Raw genomic sequence first — 25,420 nt, 5'->3', positions numbered from 1 at the left:
ACGAAACCAGACCGGTGGCAGAAATATTGACGAAATTGATGCGAGCTGCACAGAGCACATTTCTAAGAATCGTCTGAGTTTAACCATAACCTACCACAATTTGACCTACATTAACATAGTGTGTAAATTTTGCTAAGTCGTAACAAATTTGATTGATTGATACTAACTATACATTAATGTAGCAAACTTGTTAAGCATTATACCTGTAATTGTGTGAAATGGATCGAGGTGATATTCTAACTTTGCGTATTGAAGAGTTGCGCATTAAATTGAGAGAGTTAGGGCTAGAGACTACAGGCCTTAAAGCTGAGCTGCAATCGCGTCTACTCGCTCATTACGATCTAATAGAAACCGAGAATGACGGCAGGAGGCAGATTTCGCCTCGGCTATAACAATTCGAGAAGTCCCGAACACAGATGGGCAAAGGTCATGGTTCACACTAAAAGATGTGGAGGGAAGCGTTTCCGAGTTTGCGGTTTAGGTTCGATTGATGTTGTACAATGGACCAGGGAGCTAGAAGAATGCGCTTTAACCGTACAGTGGAGTCAGTTACAGCTCTTGTGTATGCAAACAATTGTTAAAGGGAGCTGCATTGTCGTTTATACGTAGTAAGAGAGATATTGTAGTTGGGAGTCCCTGAAAGTAGCTTTGAAAAACGAATTCAGAGTGAAGGTTTCATCAGACGAATTTCATAGAAGACTAAGCAATCGACAGTTGAAGAGAGGTGAGAGCAAATAAGGCATTATTGTATCAAGCCAGAACAGTGGATGGGTTGAAAGTTCAAATAGAGACGTATTTAAAATCATATGATCCTAGGAAGTCCTCAAAGAAAACAACATTGGAGTCATCTTTCACAAGCAAGGTAGAGATAATAGAGAGAAAAGTTCGATAACAAAAGGTGATCGCAAATGTTTTAAGTGTGGTGATCCTTCACACATGATGAGAGACTGTAACAAGAAAACGTTTACTTGTTTTAAATGTGGCAAAACAGGCCATCGCTCATTTGAATGTAAGGGAAAAGATACCACCAAAGTTGAAAGTACCAATGTTGTAGATGATAAATTAGTAAAAGCATCAGGTAAATTTACCGATTCGGGTTTGGACTTGAAAGAAGTAACTTATAAGTCGATTAAGTTCAACGGTCTAATTGATACAGGAGCAAATTTGAGTCTCATACGTAAAAGCGTGTTTGTCGAACTTGGAATTAAATCATTAACAGGATATTTGAAGAGCCTTACAGGCATTGGTGGAAGTCATGTCATGACCTTTGGTAGTTTTAGCATAAGTGTCAAGATAGATGGCATTGAGATGGAAGTCGAGTTTCATATCGTTCCTGATGAAGACATGGCATACGAGGCAATTTTGGGTAGAACTATATTAGATCACGTCGATTTGGTTGTTACAAAGAAAGGTACAAAGTTTGTGAGCATCAAGGGAAAAGAATCACTGTGTAACGCGAATAAATCGAAGTAGAAATCAAGAGTGACTTTTCGCATATCAGTACAGAAATCGCTAGTGAAGTCAAGAAGTTGATTAAAAGTTTCAAACCTATCAGAAATACAAACACTCCTATCGAAATGAAGATTGTACTAACAGATGAGTTGCCAGTTTATCAGCATCCAAGGCGTCTAGCAGAGTCTGATCAGAAATTGTTGATAGTACAGTACAAGAATGGTTGGAGGAGAAGATAATAAGGCCAAGTTTTTCCGAATATGCTTCGCCTGTTGTACTTGTAACAAAGAAGAATGGGAAAAAGCGTTTGTCCTGCGATTACAGAAAGCTTAATGAGAAAGTGGTCCGAGATAATTTTCCTATGCCACAGATGGATACCGTATTAGAAAAACTTCAAAGTGCATTAGTTTATACTACTGTAGATCTAACAAACGGGTTTTTCCATGTTCCTGTTGAGGAAAAATCTCAGAAGTACACAGCATTCGTAACTCAGAATGGTCAGTATGAATTCCTATATGTACCATTCGGAATTTCGAACTCTCCAGCAGTTTTTACAAGATTTATAATGGCAGTAATGAGAGAATCAGTGAAGAATGGAGATGCAGTGGTGTATATGGACGATATAATTATACCAAGTGTTAACGTGAATGATGGTCTAATTAACCTTAAAAGAGTGTTAAAGATAGGTGCGGAAAATGGGTTGAGAATAAACTGGGAGAAATGTCAGATACTGCAGAGTAAAGTAAATTTTTTGGGCTTTATAGTTGAAAATGGAAGTATTAAGCCAAGTAAGGAGAAGACTGATGCTGTTTCAAGATTCCCGATCCCACATGACAAGAAGTCAATTCAAAGATTTTTGGGGTTAACATCGTATTTCCGTAGTTTTATCGAAGGATACGCAGTAACAGCTAAGCCCTTGACGGACATTTTGCGAAAAGACAACAAGTTTGAGTTTAAAGAATTGCAAATGGTAGCGTTTGAGCAATTGAAGCTAGCATTGATCAAAGGTCCGTTTTAAAGTTATACAAACCTAAGCTAGAGACTGAGATTCACACTGATGCCTCGAAACACGGTTTCGGAGCTGCGCTTTTACAGAAAGATTCAGAAGATGGTTTATTTCATCTGGTACAATATATGAGTCGGAAAACTTAACCTTGCGAAGAGAAGTATGATTCGTATGAACTTGAGGTTTTAGCAGTTATTGGAGCATTAATAAAGTGGCGTGTATATGTGCTAGGATTGAGATTTAAGATTGTTACAGATTGTAATGCGTTCACGATGACAATGAAAAAGAAAGAGGTTCCGTTACGTGTAGCACGTTGGGCAATGTACCTACAAGATTTCGACTATCAGATCGAACATCGTTCAGGTTCAAAGATGCGGCATGTGGATGCTTTGAGCCGTTTGTCTTGTTTTCTGCTAACCGACACCATAACCCATAGATTGAGGGAAGCACAGTTGTCAGATGATTGAACTAAATTGATCAGGAGTTTAGTTCAGGAGAATGGATATGAAGATTTTTACATTGAAAATGAAATATTGTTAAAAGACCCCAATCAAGAACTTATTGTCGTTCCCTCGCAGATGGAAAAAGAAATAATACAGATTGCACAAAACATATCGTTGAAAAATCGTATTACATTCCAAAATTAAAAGAAAAGGTAGCCCGTGTTGTTGAGTATTGCGTGGAATGTCTTATTGTTAATGCCAAAACCGGTAAAAAGGAAGGATATTTGATGCCAATAAGCAAAGGAGATCAGCCATTGATGACATATCACATTGATCACGTTGGCCCGATGGAGGTCACAACAAAGCGTTACAATCATATACTTGTTATAGTTCTCTAAATTTGTATGGTTGTATCCGACTCGTGGAACAGGAGTGGATGAAGTACTTAGTTGTCTTGAAAAGCAGGCCATAATTTTTGGCAACCCGGTGAGAATAATTTCTGACAGGGGAGCAGCTTTCACATCCAATGCGTTTAAGGAGTATTGTATCAGACAGGATATACAGCACTTACTGATAGCAACAGGTGTACCCCGCGGCAACGGCCAAGTAGAAAGGATGCATAAGATAATAGTTCCAATGATTTCAAAGTTAAGCCAAGAGAATGAGGGAAACTGGTACAAGTATGTTGGTCGTGTGCAACAACTTGTTAATAATACTGCTCCAAGAAGTACAAGAGTTACGCCTTTAAGATTTTGACAGGAATAGAGATGCGTAGTCCTGATGATCCCTTGAGAAAGCTGATAACCGATTCGTTAATAGAAGAATAAGACTGTGGTCGTGATGAGATTAGAGCGGAGGCTCGAAAGAATATTAATGATATACAGCAGGAAATGAAAAGGACGTTTGACAAAAACAGGAAATGGGAAAGAAAATACAAGTCGAATGACTTGTCACGACAGCCGATTGTAGGAAATGAAGTGTCAGGCGGGCATAATCATGGCAATCGAGCAGTAGCTAGTGAGCGAGACTGAACGACACGCAGCGGCCGTACCTATCTGGTCGACTCACTCATTGGCAAATAAAGAGAATCGTTGATTCATAAAGCACTCGCAATCGTACTCTCGCCTCGATCACATCGCGCATCCAAATTATCACTAAGGCCATTTAAATAATATAAAATATACATATGTATTCTTAACACAAAGAAACATTGTTAATAATATAAGACTTAACAAGGAAATCACATCCTTTAATAATATTGTAATAAATAAACCGGGATAAAGTAAATTCCTACATGTATGCGTATTCATTACTATATATATCGGAGTCCACTCAGAATTAAACATTCTTTATATATATATAGTCATGCCATGCTAGGTGAGAAAATCGGCAGAGTCTCTGGCAGGGTTTCGACAGAATCATCAGCAGAGTCATCAACAGAGTTTTCGACAGGATTAATAGTATCCTCAACAGCATAGTTCGGAGAGAATTATTAATGAAGTCAGCTACTGAGTTACCGACAGAGCTAACGATAGAGTCATCAACAGAGTCATCGACAGAGTCACACATGGAAATCAGTTTAAAAAAAAATCACATATAATAATACATATATATTTAGAACACGCTCAAAGCCAGGTCATGCTAAGGAAGAATATCGGCACAGTCTCCGGCAGGGTTGCTACAGAATTATCAGCAGAGTCATCAACAGAGTTTCCGACAGGATTAATAATCTCATCAACAGTATATTTCGGAGATAATTATTAATGTAGTCAGCTACTGAGTTACCGACAGAGCTAGCAATAGGGTCATCAACGGAGCCATCGACAGAGTCGCATATAGGAATTAGTCTTATTGAAATAAAATTTTACAAGAAGAAAAAAGAGCTAAAGTTACCAGAAGCAGATAGAACGAGTCTAGGAGCCTCTCTCAGAGAGCCATTAGTGAGGTTGTAACCTACCGCATTACGAGTTGAACGGGACCTGGGCATGGGTAACCTAAAAATCCATCACTCTCACCCAAAGAAGCAGCCTGCTGCTGTAAAGGAGACAGAAGAATAAAGCACAAGGGGCCGTTTAAAACCAAGCATACGCACTGGCAAGGTCAGTCAGTGTTTGGAACTCAACAAGAAAACATCGGAAGGAAAATTGCTTCAATCCGGAAGGATAGCAACTGGGCAAGGATCATTATCAGGACTACTCACCAATACAAGGATTAACAACTGGACAAGGACCAACGACTGGACAAGGATCAACAAGGACATAGGACAAGGACATTCATCGTCAGGCTGAACTAAGCTTCTTGGACACAACGGAGATTAATGCAAAGGATATCAGGAAATTCGGCAGCAAGGACCACTATTTTCTCAAGGATATTCTAAACAGTAATCGGAGTAAACTTTTACTTTCTTTGGACAACATCGAGGGAGAATCAATCACGTCCCCAATAACTATATTCTATTTCAAATAAACAAACCGGATCGAATTCTACCAACAGGCAAGACCTTTCTTATATACATTTGAACCATTGCAAAGATTTTGTTCAAAATATTTAAACCAAAAACCACCTCGAAAGTTCCCCGGCGGCGATAATCCTCCTTTACGCGTCACCGTTTCTTACTCTTTTTGAACAAACATATATCCTTTTTTTATATTTTCTGACCCCTCCCTAGCAGAATTTATTAAAAATTAAATAAAATATATATATATACGCATTGGTCAAATTGCATATCCACATTCATTGGATAAATTGGATAATTGGCGTTCATTGGATAAATCATCGTCGCAAAGCCGAATTGGAAGTCCTTTGTGACGAATTCGGATTAGACACCGGTGGAATAGTGGAAGACTTAAGAAATCGGTTCCGTGAGTTCGCCTCAAGGGAGGATCATCATCCTGAGGTATTGAGTCGACTCGCAGAAATCGAAGCCCAATTTAGTGCCGGGGACAAGAAATTATATGTAAAGCCACAGTCCAGAGCACCGTCGCCTTCTCCCGAAGGGATCATTTCTCAACTACCGGTGCCACAAGACACCAACTATCGTTCGGAATCGCATTCTGGTTCTCGTTCCGGTTCTCCGACGCCTTTCGGCATGCCTGGCTCAAAGATTAACATCGAACCCAGTGAGCGGAGTCGAGTCACTCATTGGTCGAGTATTTCATAGAGCAAATAGAGGCTTGAGCCGCGACTTACCGTCTGAGTTTGGAGACACTGCCTCCCATGATAGCCATCCTATTGACCGGACGGGCCGAAAGCTGGTGGCAAACCAGCGGCTATCCGGAGATGACATGGGTCGACTTCAAGTCCGAATTCTTAGAGTTCTTTCTACCCCCACGCTATTTTGAGAAACTAGAGGATAGCATACTACGCTCGAAAGCAACGCCATCAGGAACCATACAAGGAGTATCTAGTAGACCTTCGATTAATGATGAAGAGAGCTTATTACTCGACGTTACAGGAACTCAACAGATCTACGAAAATCTATTACCAGACTACAAGCTGTATACCCGACGAAATGATTTCCAAACGTTACCCGGCTTAACCAAGTTGGTGGTAAATTATGAGACAATTCGATTGGAGCAAGGTAGCGATGACCCCGCGCATTCGTGGAAAAGGAGCAACGCCGTTCAAAATAAGCCCTTTGATCATATAACTTCCAGCCTAAACGGGACTGCTATACCGGCACAGCTTGCCGCAAATGTGCGGGAGCTGGTCACATCGCACGAGAATGTACGAAGCCCCGTGTGTTGTTTTGTTGGCAATGCGGACGAAGGGGGGTACGTACTATCGAATGTTGCCGTCGTTCGGGAAACGGGCCAAACCTCCGTCTCAATCTGGGCCAGACGGAGGGACCAGACCAGGACTTCAGCCCAGTAACCCCCTCCTCCTAAAGAAAGACCGCATCCAGCTTCATGTCTTCGCCAATAGAAAACCAATGGTGGCTACCTTGGATTCAGGAGCGAACAAGAGTTTCATAAACGAGGAAGTGGCTCTTCAGCACTTCGCTCCGTCCCTGCTGCGAGACATTCATACTAATATTAACCTTGCCGATATTACTCGTGCAGCGATCAAAAGTTCTCTCAGGGCAAGCATCAGTCTCGGGGCACAGACCGTACATATGACATTGTTAGCGATGCCATCGATGATGGACCCCCTTATTCTGGGAGTGGATTTCCTTCGGAACATAGGAACTTCTATACGTTGTGGAGGTTATCAGTTACAGTTGCCCCCTTTCGAGTGGCGGATGACCACACGCAGCCTAACGCTGTTATAGATCAATTGGTTCCTGCAGAAACGCCCGCTACGCCCAAGGATACTTCTGACTCTCAGCATAGCAACAAACCAGTATGTCAGTGGGGCTCAGTCTTGCCGCCTTCAGCACCTGACGCTGTCCTTAAGAACCCATTCCGCCAGCCTGGTGAAGAAAAAGAACCAGCACCTAAGATGGACACCCGATTGGCTTCGGTGGAAGCCGTGGTTTGTGAGGAGGATTTGAAGCCAAAGGAATCACCCAGCATGGTACATGAGAGCCAACGCAATACCCCCCAGGATCAGCAGAAATACTACGATCTAAGACGACAGGACTGGTTATCCGATGCCAACGAAGGATTCAACGCAAAACTGGCGCCTAAGTATAAAGGCCCGTATAAAATAATCAAGTTTCTTTCCAGCAATGTCGTTAGACTACAACAAGCCCACGGGCGTGAGCGACGTACCGCAGGCCTAGCTGACTTGAAGGCCTTCAATGGTGATGACAACGAACCCCAGAACTCAGTCCTTCTGAAGACATCGGCGTCGGGACACCTCGTACCAACGGCCCGCACAAGGCCACTGACTAAAGATTTTTCAAGGAGGACCATTTGTTGGTGGGTGCGCCTGCCCAACGTCTCCCTCCCTCCTAAAAAGGGGCTTCGCGCCGATACTCGGCGTAAATTACCTAAACATTGTATCTTAGTTTTAATGGTAGCATGTTTGTAAATCGCATTCGTAGGGTCTCGTTAGGGCAAGCAGAGTACAGGGTAGTTTTAAAATATCTTATTTTTCACAGAATACAACAAGAAGTAGTAGTACTCATCGTACCTGGTGCACAGCAGGAGATGAACCAACCCGACACCCAGATCCAGCCCCGCAGCATGGAGGTGGTCACCCTACAAACAGGGGAAAACAACCGGATTACGTACCATCGACGCTGGGCGCGACACGAACGGAGTAGTCAGTTATCATGTCAGTGGTCATACTTCCGCCTGTCCTACGGAGAATCCACGCCGGCAGGACTTGTCTTACACTGAACACCCCTCCGCGGTCCGAGTACGAACCGGTCAATACTTGGTGCTCCCCCGATGGTCACCAGCCAGAAAGAGACCGACCCAGGCCCCAACGACGAAGAGGCCCAACCTCGACTATCGACACGCACTCCCAACATCATTATTACCCAACAATCCAGTAGGAGCGCCGACCCGAGCTCACGTCGGAACCAATGCTTCTTGGTGCGGCTGCACCACCGGTTTTTCAGAATCCAACTGAAGCCGCACGGACGGGTCACGGGCCACTTCGTCCACGCGAAGAAAGGACACCGTGTGACGAGTCACAATACTTGGTAGCGTCTGACACCCCATTACCGTTCCCCTTCTGATGTATATATTTAAGTAAACTACGCCCATGCAGGGCCCCTTTGTTGGTTATCTTTCGTTACGCCCATGGAGGGCATATCTAAATGTTTCAACATGGAATTAACTGTAGTTCTTTTCGACAGACGATGCTCATGTTCTAAATCTATCTCTTTCTGACTAACGACTTGGCGTGGCAGCGGCATCGACGCGTCGCTGAGTGGGCAATCTCTCAGCATCGGTCGCTGCGCCGCGAGCTGACGCCAAATGGAAAAGCAAAGAATCGAAAGTAAAAAAAGAGAGACGGCGATCGTCACGCGTGCCAAAGCACAAGACGCATCGTATGTTTTCACCGTTAGGACATAAGTAGGCAGAGCAAGGGTGGGTTTCGACAGCGAGTTAGAATTAGGAGAAAATAACTTCGCCAGTAGCCATGAGAGTAATCAGTCACATTGTGAAACAGTGAGTGCAAAGCAACAAGTGTAACCAAGTAAAACCAAGACTAGAGACCGAGTACCAGCGAGAGATCCTTCAGGATTAACAGGTGAGCCCATGACCAAAGTTCCCCTTTATTTTTACTTGAGTGCGGTAGGGACCCAGATTTCCAAATATGTTTAGGATTAATTAATTATTAATAAAACGTTATAATATGATCATTTAACCCACCCGGCATTATTTCTTTATTCGGCACTGAATCTAGGTATACCCTATCCCTTCCCTTCTCCTTGGCCACTTAACCATTTGAGTGGAGCCGAAGGACCAGCGGACTTCGACAGGATGAGTTATTCTCCTGCAGACGAAGTCAGTCGCTGGTCCCTAGGCTGAGTCACTCAATGTGAGGAGGTAACGGATCTTGGCCAAGCGGGCTTCGCTTGGCAGACGAGATCAGTCGTTGCAGTTCCTCTTCACCATCCCTTTCCCATAACCACACTAACATTCCCTTTCCCGCTTCCCTTTCCCGTCCAAGAGGCAAAGGATCTTAGCCAAGCGGGCTTCGCTTGGCAGACGAGATTCGTTGCTACTCCTCTTGGACTCTCCTCCTACTCCTTTCCCTTCCCTTTTTCCCCCTTTCATGTGGTCTCAGTCCCCAATCCTAATCCTCATCAAGGTCTCCAGATCAAATAAATGTTCTGTAGACTGGACTCTGGGACTGAGAATTGTACCCCAGCCAGAGCTTCCTTACACCTTATTGGAAAAATTGGATATTTAATTATATACCCTTTTTGCAAGGGTGAGTTTATTACACCTATAAACAAGTGTGTCAAATTTGATCAAGATCGGGTGACTATATCATATAGCTCCCATAAGAGCGATCGGTCGAAAACAGTGAATTCTGCGCAGGAGTTCCACAAGGTAGCGTACTCGGCCGTGTTTTATAGACACTGCTTACAGGCGATATGACACGGCTATTCTCTCCAGATCATACAAACCACAAGATGCGACGAAAGCTCATATTTTCACGAATTCCATGCATGGATCACCAACGATGGTGCATCTTTGTAAATACCACCAAGTCAATTCAAACACACTTTTTCCCTTAGAAGATTATCCTGCCCTGCCCTAACATTCAACAATGAAACAATTCCGACTGCCAGCAATGCCACATATTTGTGCGTAAGGTAGACAGACGAATAATAACGGAAAAAACATGTTTAAAAAACAATAAACAACAATATACCAGAAAACCCACAATACTGGACTGGATGCTCAGAGGGTCGAGCACGTTGTCCCTCACATAAAGTAACAAAGTAAAAATTTACACGGCGATGGTGGTACCAACATTCACATATGCCTTTCCTATTTGGGGCTCTGCAGCTACATCTACTGTAACCCAAAGGGCCAGGGCTAAATTCGTCCGTGTCAAAGTTTGTATACTCTTGCAACTGTTTTGTTAACTCTTTCCGTACCCATAGGCATCAAAGTGTATAAACGTTTTATTTAAAAAGGCTAATGTTTGCGAAAAAACGGCCTAATATCACTGTTATCCACCGTTCCTATGGGAGCTATATGATTTAGTCACCCGATGTTTATCAAATACGCCACAGTCATTAAGAGATATTTGAAACTAACAAATGGCAATGGTAATTTTTCTCTTTGATTATATCAAATTTATGTAGTTTAAGCGCGTTTTGGTCCCGAGTAACTTAAGTAAATATTTACCGTGTTACCGTCAACACCCATTTTCGTGGACCTTAAAAAATTTGGATATTGTACTGAAAAGTAGTAGTTGTTGTAAAAGTCAAATAACATTTATCTGTTGCCAAGTTTGGTTTTCTAATTTATTCAGTCTACAAGCAAACTGCGCAACAATAATATATATTTTTTTTAAAAATATGGCACCAAAAAAGGATAAAAAAAAAATAAGAGAATCAAAGATCCTAAGAAAACATTAGAAACGGATATCATATTTGAAGAAAAAGAAGATGAAATTGATGTCCTCGAATTAAATTTGTATACTGATATAAATGACGATTTTTTTAATGAGGCTAACCGGGTAAGCATTAGGGTTGTCTTAATATCAATTTCTATGAGTAATAAAACAATTGTAGATAGTGCAAATTCTTATGGAATCACAAAGGCACTACGAGGCTTCTCGAATTAAACGCTATGCAGACATCATATTTAACTTGCATCGCCGATATGTAGATGAAGTAAATGAGAATGAGATTTTGCGTCCACAAATTATTTCATCTGAAGGCAAATTACGATTAGCACTCGAGCTTTCAGCTACTTCTGAAGAGGCTATGGAAAACTTTAAGGAAGCTCTCGGAGATGCTTGGAGAGAATCCGATGTATCAGCATTTCGAGAGCAGTTAGTACAAGAAAAGCTTCAGGAAGTACTTATCAAATGTGAAGGATTAGCAGACAGAAATATAGGCAAAACAGATGATGCCGCAGAGTAAGTTTTGTTCACAATTTGCATATTTATTATTATTATTATTATTATTATTATTATTATTATTATTATTATTATTATTATTATAATTATAATAATAATTATTATTATTATTATTATTATTATATTATTATTATTATTATTATTATTATTATTATTATTATTATTATTATTATATTATTATTATTATTATTATTATTATTATTATTATTATTATTATTATTATTATTATTATTGTTTTGTCTCTCATCGAGTCATTGCTCTCTTTGACGCATCACATGAGAGATTTTTATGACACATGTATCATATGACGGGAAATTCAATTTACTTTCATACTTTCATCTACAACTTCTTCAAAGAATACACATGTCTATAGTAATAAAGATTTTGGCAAGATCGGGCTAAACTATTGAAGAATTTGGGGGGCGCTTTTCTTTTAAAAGCACCTGTAAAAAAAAACGTCGAAAGGTGACATGACAATTTCGTCATAGGAGCCGAGAAAATCAAATTCAAAGTTAAAAAAAAGGGGCTATCCTACTGACCACCACTGTATATTCTTAGAGTGAGAGGCTGAGTCGATATAGCCATGTCCGGTGCGTATGCGTTTTACTCATTCATTTTTTAAGTGTGAGATTAAGGAAAAGGAGATGAAAGATATTTTTATCTCTATTGAGTATCCCTATGAAATTTACCAATGTTATGGCCTATAATATATAAAACTATCAGACACTTTTTTTATTGTATACTTACCTTTATTGAAAATGCACTTTTAAAAATGATACAAGAATATTGAATTTTAATATATGAACATTGAATGTATGCATAGAAAACAGCCATCTATTGGTCATATACACGTAAGAAGTATTTTGGCGTTACCTAAGTATGCCTTATTAATGAAAATAGCACAGAAAAACGTTAATCGCCGTACACCGACACAAACGCCACCTAGCTGGGTAGAAAAAAAAAGAGATGTTAGTGATGATTCGAATGAAAAGTATTAGAAAACAGGCAGAATTAAACCAACTTAGGTCAAGCCGATAAAAATAAAAAGAAAGTTACATTGGAATATAAAGAGGGTGATTATAAAGTCGTCCAAAATTTTCATAGTACCGCAGGAATAACAAGGAACTTAATACCGAAAAATAAAGGGCCGTATATGATAGCCAAAATTTGGAAAAATGACAGGTTTTTAATAAAAGTTGTGGATGGATTTCAGTTATAGCGCAATCCTTATCAGGACGTCTGGAGTGCTCAGAATATAAGACTTTGGATAAATAAGTAAATTTTGGAAATTTTTAACAAACTATATATATATATTTTATTTGCAGCGGTACTAGGTTTAAGAATATAATCGAATTGTAAATATTCTATAAGAAAAAAATCAAATGGTTAATTTTTGTTCATATTACATGACTAAAGTTCATCACAATAACAAAGTAAAGCAGATATTGAGAACAATCTCAAAGTCAGGACGGCCGAGTTTTAGTAGGCCCAGTGTCTAAAGCATAAGTAACAGTGGTATTGCAACCACTGTTTAAGCACCGTTATAGCTACTATCACTATCACACTCTGATTTCAGAAAGCATCTCTCGCTCTGCCTTGCAATCGAATATGCTCTCATTATTGTCGAATATTATGAAGCTCTCTAACTACTCTGTCTGCGAGCTGAGACGAACGATTTATAAGTATTTTAAAAGATATGCTTTTTATGTAAGAGGTTAAGTATGAAAAACATCCGGATGGGACCACTATATCAGATCAGATCCTAAAATTTTAAAAATCAGATCGGATAAATAGAACACAAGTTACAGTCAATATAAATGGACTCTGCTCAAATGCTTCAGGCAGCCGAGCAGGGGAGCAAACGCATACATACACAGATGTAATAAACTCTGACACATGACGACAAAATCTCAACAAAAATTGGGACATCCCGCCTTATATATGTATTAGCTAAAGAGAACTACACATATATATCAATAAAATAAAGTAGCAGTCTAGCACTCCTGTTTTGCACCCGGTAACTGTCGACATAGGTCAGCAAAACACAAAGGTTAGTGACACTGCGATCCTTTTGCTCAATAAAATGGAGGCAGAACGGATAAACCGGCTATCCATATTAACCGAATCCCTTGCCTGGGTTTGATTAGAGAAGAATACAAAAGAGTAACGGACATCACTTCTTGCAGGCGCTATAGATGATAATTGCGTCCGCGTCTGTACCCACCCTACCATGAGCCTGCCAGCGAAAGTTATCGCAGACTCCCAAAATGAAAGCTAGGACTTCTTCTTCTACATCAGGGAACTAAAGAAATTAATGATTCATAATAATCTTAATATTTATTCAAACAATTCAAAATAATTAGCATCATCGTGCTATAGATTCGATCAATTTGATCTACAAAAATTCTTCATTTTCAAACAGTTTAGCTAAATAGCTGAATCTTGGTACAAATCCGATTATAAGGGTTGCAAATGTTGCATATTGGTTCTTATTACTAATGATTACTTTACTACTTAATATTCATGATTTCCTAACTTTACTATAATTAAATTATAATTAGTTCAAAAAAAAATTAAAAAAGAAAAAAAGAAAAAAAAATTTACATTTATGTGGCGTGATTACGCTAATATCCTCACAAAATTCATTCTCTAAAAATATTTTGCTCTATATATGTCCATTGACAATGTATTAAATGCTAATGCTCACCCGGATAAATTCAGTTCATCAGATAAATTTATAAAAATATAAGGAAAATTGGTTTTTGATACACTTACAGCTTGTTAATTTTTCCCACGCAGAAAGATCTTTCGTTGTGTTGTTGTCGCTGTTGAAAATAGGAAGGTTTACATATTCCAAGTAGAGCTAAAGCATCATACATTGTGAATTTACATGCATACTCAAATTCTGAAAATGAAAATTATTACTTACGAAAATTTACACTGCCATTGAACTCCATTTCCTTTACAATTGAACCAATTAGCCAACAAAGGAAATTCAATGTAAACTTAACTTAAAATTAATTCTAAACTACTGGGGAGCCTTATGTTGACTCATTTCACTTAATCCTAGTTATTTCGTCCGTTCCGAAGACGAATAAAAAATCTCCTTAGGCAAAGTATACCGTGTATAACGTGTTGAGTGAGGTTAGGTTTTGTTCGTAGAAAGGTTAGACTGAATACTTCCTTCTACTGTTCATCCTTCATGCTTTAGGTTAGGTTACAATTGGGGAAAAAGGTTAGGTTTCGTACATTCTTCTAGGTTTATAATCCTACACGTGTTCTGCTGGTATGGTCTGGATTACATGAGGCAAGATACGCGAAAGTGCGATGTTGACAATTATAAATGTTGCAACATTCGAATTTCACTTTGCTAACACTTCGCTAACGCCATATCTATAATAACACTGTATAAGACACAAAACTATTTTGGTAATTTCTCTTTTATTTACCCTTACTATCATCCGAGGCAAAAGTTAAATATATTTAACTCTCGGATTTCCACAATTGATCGTCGGTTCAAACCGTTGACTGACGCAAACAGTTCACTCACAAAAATTTTGAGACTGCTGGGGCAAGTCTGCCGAAGACAGGTGTCTCAAAGAAATGTCAAGCAAGGCGAATCTTTAGAAAAATTGCCAATACTTGATGGAAACTATTTTCGATGCTGTTAAAGAGAAAAGGCATAAGTTAAATGTACAATAATTCAAGAATTATTGCAATGAAATTAACTTACATCAATCTCTTGAACACATACACACGCATAAAATTTTATTTTCGCACACGCGTAGGGGTTATGATGCACTCCCATATTGGGGTATTTAAAACTTTGGACAAATACGTCCGACCAGTTGGAATTCACGTGGAGGATAGAAGGAACACTTCCAAAAACCACGCTGTCCAATAAGTCTCTTTTGCCTTATTTTTCTTATTGTTTTATCCAAACTCCATTTATAGAAAATAATGTAAAGCAATGGAAAACAAACCGATCAGCTGTGTGGCGCTGCACTTAGTTCATTCTTTTTCCAGCTGGTTACCTACATTTCGATTCTCACCACTGTAGCAAATATCGATAACAACAACAAAAATACTAAATAATAGAAATCAGTTGAATTTTAAAATAACTGAAATTCCTGTACATTACACAGACGCAAATAGTAAACAGTATGTGTATGCATGCCAATCACAGCATGCTTGTAAAAGAGGGGATGGTGAAGAAGAAAAGAAAATGGTAACGATATTTGGAAGGATTTGTCTGTGCATTGATACATAAAAAGATTTTGAAATTATGAATATAATACATAAACGTCAGCAATATTTTGTTGGCTCTGCGATTGTCTAATTCTTTTAAAATGTGGTTTGTCTGTATCTAGGCCTGAGACTGGCTTATTGCACTGGACTTGCGCATCTTCTGCCAGCCGTTTTAATTAAATAAACTAGCCAAACAGCTATCAAGTAAGACTAGCGTACATTTATTATCGCACTTCAAGATCGAACCACCTTCAGAGAAGTTGCCTAAGAAGATTACTCTTGAATTGTCTTATAATGAATCGCCACCCCTCTCTTTTAAATTCTCTTCCATTTTACTTATGCCTACACCATCTTCTTTTCAGATTGGTCTCTAGCCTTATTTATATTATTAATATATGCCCTGCTACGGTCTTAATTTAAAAGTTATTTTTATGTCTACGCTTGCTCCAGTGTGGCAGCATACATTGGTAATATATGCTCTGTGCAAAAGTTAAATTTTTTAGTCCTCGCGAAATTCCACCTTCCTAATTCATCTGCTGCTTAAAAAAACTAATAACGTCTGCTCTTTGCATTCATTATCAAAATGTAAGAGGACTTCTTACCAAGCTCTCGAAATTGTTCTGTCATAGCCAAACCTTTTGGGCTGACATATTAGCTTTTTCTGAAACTTTTTTCTAATAACTCGTTTCAAGTGTTGTGCCGATTGATCTGCCCTTATTTGCGTTTATTTGCTTTGAAGTTACATGTTCCAACTTTAGCTTATATATTTCTGGTTCATATATTCCTCCAGCTTCTGATATCATGACCTACATACATACACCATACTGATACTTTGCAAACTATTTTTAGTCACAAAGATCGTGATTTCATGTTTTTGTACATCTTTCAACATTTTTATACCCTTGCAAAAGGGTATATTCATTTTGGTCAGAAGTGTGCAACGCATAGAAGGAAGAATTTCCGACCATATAAAGTATATATATTCTTGATCAGCACGACGAGACGAGTTCAAATCGCCATGTCCGTCCGTCCTTCCTTCCTATATAGTCATATATCCGACTCCAATACACAATAACATATAAATATTTCGCCCCCTAAAAATTCAAAACGTTAAAGTAAACATCCGTTTTTATAAACAATTGTCCCCCTCAAAACCAAAGCGTATGAACGCTAATCCATAAAATTAACATAAACAATTGAACACTTGAAATAATAATTGTCCCCCTAACAACCAAAAGCGTGAGAACGCTAACTCAGCAATTAAAATCGGACCAATCAAATCATCGAAATATCAATCACGCCACCAAAGGGCTCCCAAATTTAGCTTATAAATATAACCATAAGACATTTTAGTAATCAGTTCTAAGTTTTCATTCAAATAATAAAGTACGTTGCTTTTAACTCACAAAAAATATCTTTTTTTCCTTATTGGGAAAAACGGATATTTAATTATATATTCTTGATCAGCACGACGAGACGAGTTTATATAGCCATGTCCGTCCGTCCGTCCGTCCGTCCGTCCGACCGTCCGTCCGTCTGGATCAACGCAAACTCCTAGACCGTCGGAGCTACAGAGCTGAACTTTTGCATGTAGGCTTGTATATACTGCAGGCGTTGTATATCTCGGATTCAGCCGGATCGGATCACTATATCATATAGCTCCCATACAAATGGCAAAGCCACGAACAGTGACTGAAATTTAATATTGTTGAGTTAATTACACATATAAACGACTATGCCAAATTTGATCAAGATCGGGTGACTATATCCTATAGCTCCCATAGGAACGATCTTTCGAAAACAGTGACTTTTGTCAATAACTTCGTTACTTTTAACGCGATTGCTTTCAAATAAAACATTTGTTAGTTTAATTTATCTGTTAATGACTGTGCAAAATTTGATAAGGATCGGGTAACTATATCATATAGCTCCCATAGGAACGATCGGTGGAAAACAGTGACTTTGATCAATATCTTCGTTATTTCCTATGCTAAGATTGTAGGCCGTTCTTTCGCAAACATTAGCCTTTTTAGCTTTAACGCTTTTCCACTTTGATGGCTATAGGTAAGGAAAGAGTTACCATAAAAGTTGCAAGGGTATACAAACTTTGACGCAATCGAAGTTAGCCCCGGCGCTCTGGTTTTTTATCTGTTCTGCTTGTATGGCCTGGATTACATGTGTAGCAGGATAAGCAGAAAGTGCCATGATGACATTTAAAATAACACTATCTATAACGTATTTATAATAACACTATATAACTCTCGGATTTTCACAATCGATCACACTGATGCAAACAGTTCACCTACAAAAGTTTGATACTGCTGCTGCGAAGACAAGTGTCTCAAATGAAAAGTCAAGCAAGGCGAATCTATAGATTGCCAATACTTGATGGAAACACTTTCCAATGCTATTGAATACAAAATGCATAAGTTAAGTGTACAATAACTCGTGAATTATTGCAATGAAATTAACTTACATTAATCTTTTAACACACACAAAATATTTGTAAAAGGTCGGTGAGTTTTTTTTTTCCAGATAGGTGGCGTTGGTGTTGGTGTACGGCAATCTTCGCTTTTCTTCGCTATTTTTATTAAGGGGTTATACAAATTATATTAAAGTGTTTTAATATTCGTTTTTATTTATTTGTTGCTCCGAAATTTTTTAAGAGGTCAAAACCAATTATGCCGTCAATATCTTCTGGAATATTTATCAAAAAGACGTGAGCTTTAAGGAAAAGGGGGTAATGAATTTTAGTACGACCATTTGTCGAATATAATTTTCTGAAGCCCCCCTATCGATAAGTACATTCTTCTGATGAACGGTAGATGGGAGTGTTCCCTAAAAAATTACAAGATTCTTCTCCATCTAACAAGTCGTCAATAGCTCAAATGTATAATAGGCTTCTTCCCCAGGGGGATCTTGAGACGTGAAATGAAACAGCTGATATCGAGATTTTGTGGACTTGCTTCCTGAATATCTGGTTGGTTGCTTACACTTTAAAGAGGAATCGGCGAGGGCTCTGGGGTTGGAAGCGCACGAGCCACGGGATTTTGTGTCGGCTTCGCCTTATTGTTTGGTTTTTACTGAACCCTAGTGTAATGGGGAGTCTTTTTGTATGCCCCTTAGCTGTTTTCCGAGCACTTATTCTGATTAGCATTTTCGGAAAATTTTGACAATGTTATTCAAAGGGGTCTTTTCTTCGGTAGCTTAATGCTAGCGCAGTGGGTAAATCTTTGGGTTTTGCTGGCAGTACTACTGTCCTGAGGGATTTCTTAAGCCCCGACACAAAGGAGTGCAGCGCATCGGACCTAAACTGCTCGTTAAGCAACTGCAACTGAGACAGCGACTGTTCCCCCTGTCGTAAGGTTCCCAATTGTTGCTGAATAACGCAAATGGGCGTTTTCTCAGCGTAGGCGAAGTCTATTCAAACTATGATCGCATCGACATTTTTACAGTGTTGTACGACGCTAGAGTGGAACTTTTACCTTATTCCTGATTAAGCCTACTACTTGGTAGTGGGCGGAACTTCCCCTATACGGTCGAAATAGCTCATATGCGAATGAAATATACTCGTTTTGATTGCCATTGAAATCTGGCAATGATCTAACGATATCTAATGGTTTCTTACACTCTATTCCTGGGATGATTTCGGCATCCCTATATACCTCCACCTCCTGTGCTACTGCTTTTAAAATGTCTAATTGTGTCCTTAGGGCTCTATTTCTTGGTTTAACTGTTCTGTCAAAGTGTAGCTTGGTGATCAAGCGCAGTCTGCACTGCCACTTGTACTATTTTCATCACCCCTTCTTTTGTTGGCATATTGTACGTTTCTTTCACTTGCTCAATTTTGCTTCCTGTAACCCTCAGTCACTACTTTGGATTTTTTTTAAAGGCATGAAGAAATATTTTTATTTTACTTTTTACACGTTTTGCGTATTGCAGTGTATTGTTATAATAAAACAGAATGCGTGTGGTTGGTTGTGCAGTTTATTCGCGACTAACTTCTATTTGTCTCTCATCGAGTCATTGTTCTCTTTAACGCATCTCGAGAGAGAGTATACAAAGTTACATATATATATTCGTATGTGTGTGATCATGCATGCATTGAGTTGAGAGAGACTTATTTCAACACCCTTCCTCAATGCAAGTATGTCCACAAATTTATCTTATACTTAACAAATTCGTAAACTCTACATGCTTCTTCTTCGCAAGATTCTTGGTTAGGATATCAGCTATCATTTCATTAGTAGACTTATACTTTAAAACAATCTGACCATCATTAACTACTTGTCTAACAAAATGATATCTAATGTCCACGTGCTTCGTCCTTGAATGATGTACCGGGTTCTTAGCCAATTGCTGCGCGCTGAGGTTATCGCCATACAAAACGGTAGATGTATCTTCCTCTCCGCAACCAATCTCGATGATTAATCGACGCAGTACAATGGCTTCTTTGCACGCTGTTGATAACGCCATGTACTCTGCTTCGGTGCTGCTAAGAGCAACACTCCGCTGCTTCTCCGATTTCCATGATATCGGTCCGCCAGCCAGAAAATATACATATCCTGTATAAGACTTGCGATCAATCCTATCGCCTGCCCAATCTGCGTCCACGAAACCAGTAAACGCCGCATCCGACTGCTTGTAATGAATCTTGAAGCCAACTGTCGAAGCCAAATATCGTAAAACATGCTTTATGGCTGCAAGGTGTTCATTATGGGGGTCCTTGTTACGTTGAGCCAACTTCGATACTGAGTGAAGTATATCTGGTCTAGTAGTCAACGCAAGCCACATTAGCTCGCCTATCATTGACTGATAAAGAGTTGCATCAACCCTTTTACACTCCATTTTATCGCAGGCTACCTGATACCCTGCTTATAACGGTGTTGCAGCTGGTCTGCACTGAGCATAGCCATATCGCTCCAGTTGATCCTTGATGTACTGTGAATGACCCAATGATATTTCGCCCAATTCGCCTTCACGGTGAACCTCCATGCCAAGGAACAAACGCACAGGTCCCTTGTCAACACATTCAAACGCTGCCATAATAGCTGACTTAATCCTGTCAAGATCCGATTTCTCCTGGCATCCTATAAGAAGATCGTCTACATAGACAAGGATTAGAGATAGATTACCTTTTGCTTGCTGCTTGTATAGACATGGTTCATTGTCGCAAGGTATGAAACCATTAGCTCGCAAAACACTATCGAGTTTGGAGTTCCACTCCCGTCCAGACTGTTTGAGTCCATATAACGCCTTTTTCAACAGAAGTACCTTACTTTTGTCTTCAGTTGCGTATCCTTCGGGCTGCCTCATGTATACAGTATCGCCCAAATCACTGTTTAAGTAAGCCGTGCATACATCCATCTGGTGTAGATACAATTTTAACTGCGCTGCTAGGGCCAAGATGAATCGAACACTCTCCAAGCGACATACAGGCGAGTATGTTTCATTGTAGTTCACTCCATAGCGCTGTGAACATCCTTTTGCTACTAGTCTCGCCTTAAAACGCTCGACTTCTCCCTTTGCATCACGCTTTACACTGTAGACCCACTTGCAGCCAACAGGTTTATACCCTTCCGGTAGCGTACTAAGCTGCCAAGTGTGATTTGACATCAAGGAATCATACTCCTTTTGCATAGCCTCACGCCAATGCGAAGCAAACGGACTACTAAGCGCCTCCTCATAGGTCTCTGGTATGATCACCACACTTGTAGTCAATGCGCTTAAAATGTTGAACTGCTTCTTTGGTCTGCCAGGCCTTCCAGTTCGAATCAGCTTCGGCCTGCCGGGTCCAACACGTTGTTCAACCACAGGTTCTGCCACTTCTCGTTCAACTACCATGTCGAAATCTTCGCTACTGCTGCCCTTCTCGCTGACCTCTGCATCAGAGTCGTCTGTACTGCTCAAGTCATCTGCTGCATCAACAGATCCTGAATCCTGATCATCCGCATATGGAAAATCAAACTTGACGATATCACCATTCGAATCGCCATTGCCGAAACGCTCGTCGAACAAAACGTCTCGCTTCTCAACAACTTGCCTGGTTTCGGCGTCGTACAACCGATACCCTTTCGCATTTCGAGAATAACCAACCACTCGGTATTCTTTGCCCTTTGGATCAAACTTGCCCTTATGATGTCCTTTGTCCAGTGCCACTGCAATAGACCCAAAAACTTTTAAATGACTTATTGATGGTTTCTTACCATTCCATGCTTCCATTGGAGTCATGTTAACCAGGGCTCGAGATGGTGACCTATTCCGCAGATAAGCAGCTGTATAAACTGCCTCAGCCCAAAGAGATTGATGTAGACCAGACTGGATGAGCAAGCATCTTGACATCTCCACAAGAGTTCTGTTAACTCTCTCTGCTACACCGTTCTGCTGCGGCGTGTATGGTACCGTGAGCTGCCGCAATATTCCATTGCCCTTGAGAAACTCGTCAAACGATTTATTGACGTACTCGCGACCATTGTCGCTCCGAATGCACTTCAGCTTCTTTCCAGTTTGCCGCTCTGCCATGTTTTTAAACTCGACAAACTTTCCAAATACTTCATCCTTTCCCTTTAGGAAATATACAAATATGCGACGTGACCTGTCATCGATAAATGTCAAAAAGTATCTGCTGCCTCCAAGGCTTTTTGTATCAAACGGACCGCAAACATCTGAATGCACCAGCTCCAAGATTTCCTAAGCTCTGTTCTTGGTCGAATCTGGAAATGGCTGTACTGTGATCTTGCTTACCATGCGGATCTTGCAGGGTTCCAACGACGTTGAGTCAAACGTTCCCATGCCACGGGCCAAATCCTTTCGTGCAATTTCAGCCAAACTGCCATAGTTGAGATGTCCGTACCTTTTATGCCACAAATCTTCGTAAGACTGTTCAATGGCATAGCATTCGCTCGGTGCTGTTCCAAAAATATACAAACGGCCAACTTTGTCCGCTTTCAGAATGCATTCACCCTTTTGGATCACTCGTGCATACTTTTGTCCAAATTCAACGATGCTTCCATGTTCAACTGCTTTGCTCACCGACACGAAATTACCTCTCATTTTGGGTACATACAATACATTCTTTAATGTAAGTATACGTGAAACCATATTCAGCTTTATCTCGCCCTTTCCTTCAGCCTGAAGAAAGTTATTATCAGCCAAAACAATTTTCTCCGAATGTTTCACAAATGTTGAAAACAAATCTCTGTTACAACACATATGGCTGGTGGCGCCACTGTCCAGACACCAGTTCGATCGTTCAACACATTTCGCGTCCAACGCGTTCAGCAAACCTAACGATGACTGTACTGCCTTGTTCGGGTTCGATGCAACCTTCCGACCGTTTACACTGGGACAATTCGCTTTAAAATGGCCTTTGCCGCCACACGCAAAACAGTTCAAAACTTTTTGCTTTTTCTTCCAATTGTCTCTCTGCATCGATTGCTTTTCCACCACTGTAAATGCTTTTGCGCTCTCGATCGGTTTTTCGCTCTCTCTTTTGCGCTCTCCTTCTTCTCTCAGCTTTATGCATAACATGTCGAAACTCGGCAAACTGTCGCGCGTCTCTATGGCGACAACGAAATTGTCGAATTCGTCTGGAAGACTGGATAGCAAAATAATCGTTACAAGCTCGTCCAATATTTCAATTCCAACGCCAGCAAGCTTGTCCAAGATTTCCTTGAAATCCGACAAATAACTCGATATGCTTTGACCCTCCTGTATGCGTTTACTTAGCAATTTCTTGAAAAGAGCTACTTTTCTAACGGGTCCTCTGGGTTGATGAGCTTCCTGAAGCTTCTTCCAAGCCTCATGTGCACTTGCACAGTGCTTCACATGTCCCAACTGTGAAGTCTTGACGCTCAAGGTGATCATTGCCAATGCCTTCTGATCCAGCGTCGTCCATCCGGTGTTCTCCCCCGTAGTTGGCCTTGCCAATACGCCTGACGCCACATTCCACAAATCCGCATGCACCAGCACACTTTTCATCTGGATGCACCACGAGTCATAATTACTGTCCTCGAGTTTATCGATCTGATATAACGCCGACATTATACTCGTTTATATATACTTTGTGAAAAAACCGTCTAGAACACAGCGCGAAATCTAATTTCTTCTAGAAATTACCACAGCAACCACATAGGCACGTTGCATGGGTCCATAACCTATTGTTATAATAAAACAGAATGCGTGTGGTTGGTTGTGCAGTTTATTCGCGACTAACTTCTATTTGTCTTTCATCGAGTCATTGTTCTCTTTAACGCATCTCGAGAGAGAGTATACAAAGTTACATATATATATTCGTATGTGTGTGATCATGCATGCATTTGAGTTGAGAGAGACTTATTTCAACACAGTGTCTTCGAAAACAAATTAAAAAAAAAAAAAAAAACAAAATAATTGTATAAGTATAGTGTATTGTTGTGTACTTAAACGATCGACATTTAAAATTTTTTTTTGAAAACAGCGATCGCGTTGAATGTTTGATTACCGAGCTACGCGCGCGTGAAGGAGCAATATTAAAGGCGCCATAACTTTGGTTCTATTGATTGCATCGCTACAAAAATTTGGGATTCAGAATATCCGTTCTTTAAGAAAAAACATAAAAATCTTTATTTTTTACCGAGCACAACATATACATATAACCATTTAACTTGCCTTATTTTTCTTGGCTGGTTGATGATAATCTCTCTTACTTACTATCTTCGTGTCAACATGGTTTTCTTGATAGCTTACTTGAATGTCCGCTATACCAGTTGAATTCTTTACTTAACTCTTCTAAAAGAATCGTGGATCTTGTTTTTGTCCCGGTTATTTCTGTATCTGAAAAACAACCCCTTTTAATCCTTAGCACCATACCATTGAAATTATTATTTATGTTATTCATTAGTTCACGCGTGCTCATGTTTGCGGATGACGTCAAGATTTGTTATTCCTATAATGATCCTTCTTTCCAACAGTACTTGATTGGTGCCATGTTAATAAATTACACCTTAATGCCTCTAAGTGTTCTTTTATGACATTCAGTCGTTTGTCTCCGTTCCTACCTCATTACTCAATAGAGTCTGTTATGTTACATCGTTTACCATCATTCAAAGTACGGATTAAGAGACAGTAATGTGTAATTGTGTAACAGATTCAAAACAGTCCTTCTGCACCGTCCTAATTGTTGTGTCCACAATAGAGAGGTACGCGTGTTCTTGTTAAGAGCTTATGCTAGACTGACCGTTTATTCATTTGTAATAACATCGTTACCATATATAAGCAATACCAGGTTTAACAATGTTGGGAAATGGTTATTCTGGATTTCAAATGATACATATCCGCCCCTTTAAATTATAAACGGTAATTAATTTTTAGATTTTCGGAAATCGTGTGGCTTGAACCGATTGACTTCCTGGCGAGCTCTTGTACTTTGTCGAACAGGTATACCAGAACGTCGTTTCGATTTGGAGCTTCATTGGACGTTGCTGCATTTTCACCAGAATCAGGAACAACTTACTGAAGGGTTTTCGGAAGATCGTGGTGCGTTTCTGGCTGGTCTTCTTGTGATTCTGGTGTTGAACAAGAAGCTGGTTGTGTTATTTTAGTAACGAACCAATACTTTGTCGGGTTGTCCTCGCACGTGTTGTCTGACATTCGTGGTTTGATTTGGTTGAAATGGCGCTTGATAAAGCTTTTTGATGTACGTACGACGAACAGCATTCGTCCAATTGGTCGATCGATAGTGCCTTCGATCCACTTTTCTACCCTCGAGAAATTTCGGGTAAAAGTGGAT

General features: G+C 39.9%; 1 protein-coding gene across 1 annotated transcript; it reads left to right on the top strand.

The window, feature by feature from the left end:
• Positions 1-10,863: 10,863 nt before the first annotated feature.
• On the top strand, positions 10,864-11,407 carry LOC26529501 (the record flags this gene model as incomplete). The annotated part of the gene is made up of 2 exons (XM_015179404.3): positions 10,864-10,998; positions 11,054-11,407. Coding segments are annotated over 2 exons (489 nt in total), but the record flags the coding sequence as incomplete, so codon positions are not given.
• Positions 11,408-25,420: the final 14,013 nt, after the last annotated feature.

This window comes from Drosophila willistoni, unplaced genomic scaffold (assembly GCF_018902025.1).
Source record: "Drosophila willistoni isolate 14030-0811.24 unplaced genomic scaffold, UCI_dwil_1.1 Seg109.1, whole genome shotgun sequence".
Lineage (NCBI taxonomy): Eukaryota > Metazoa > Arthropoda > Insecta > Diptera > Drosophilidae > Drosophila > Drosophila willistoni.
Note: the sequence above shows the minus strand (reverse complement) of the source record. Positions and strands in the feature narration are given on the sequence as shown.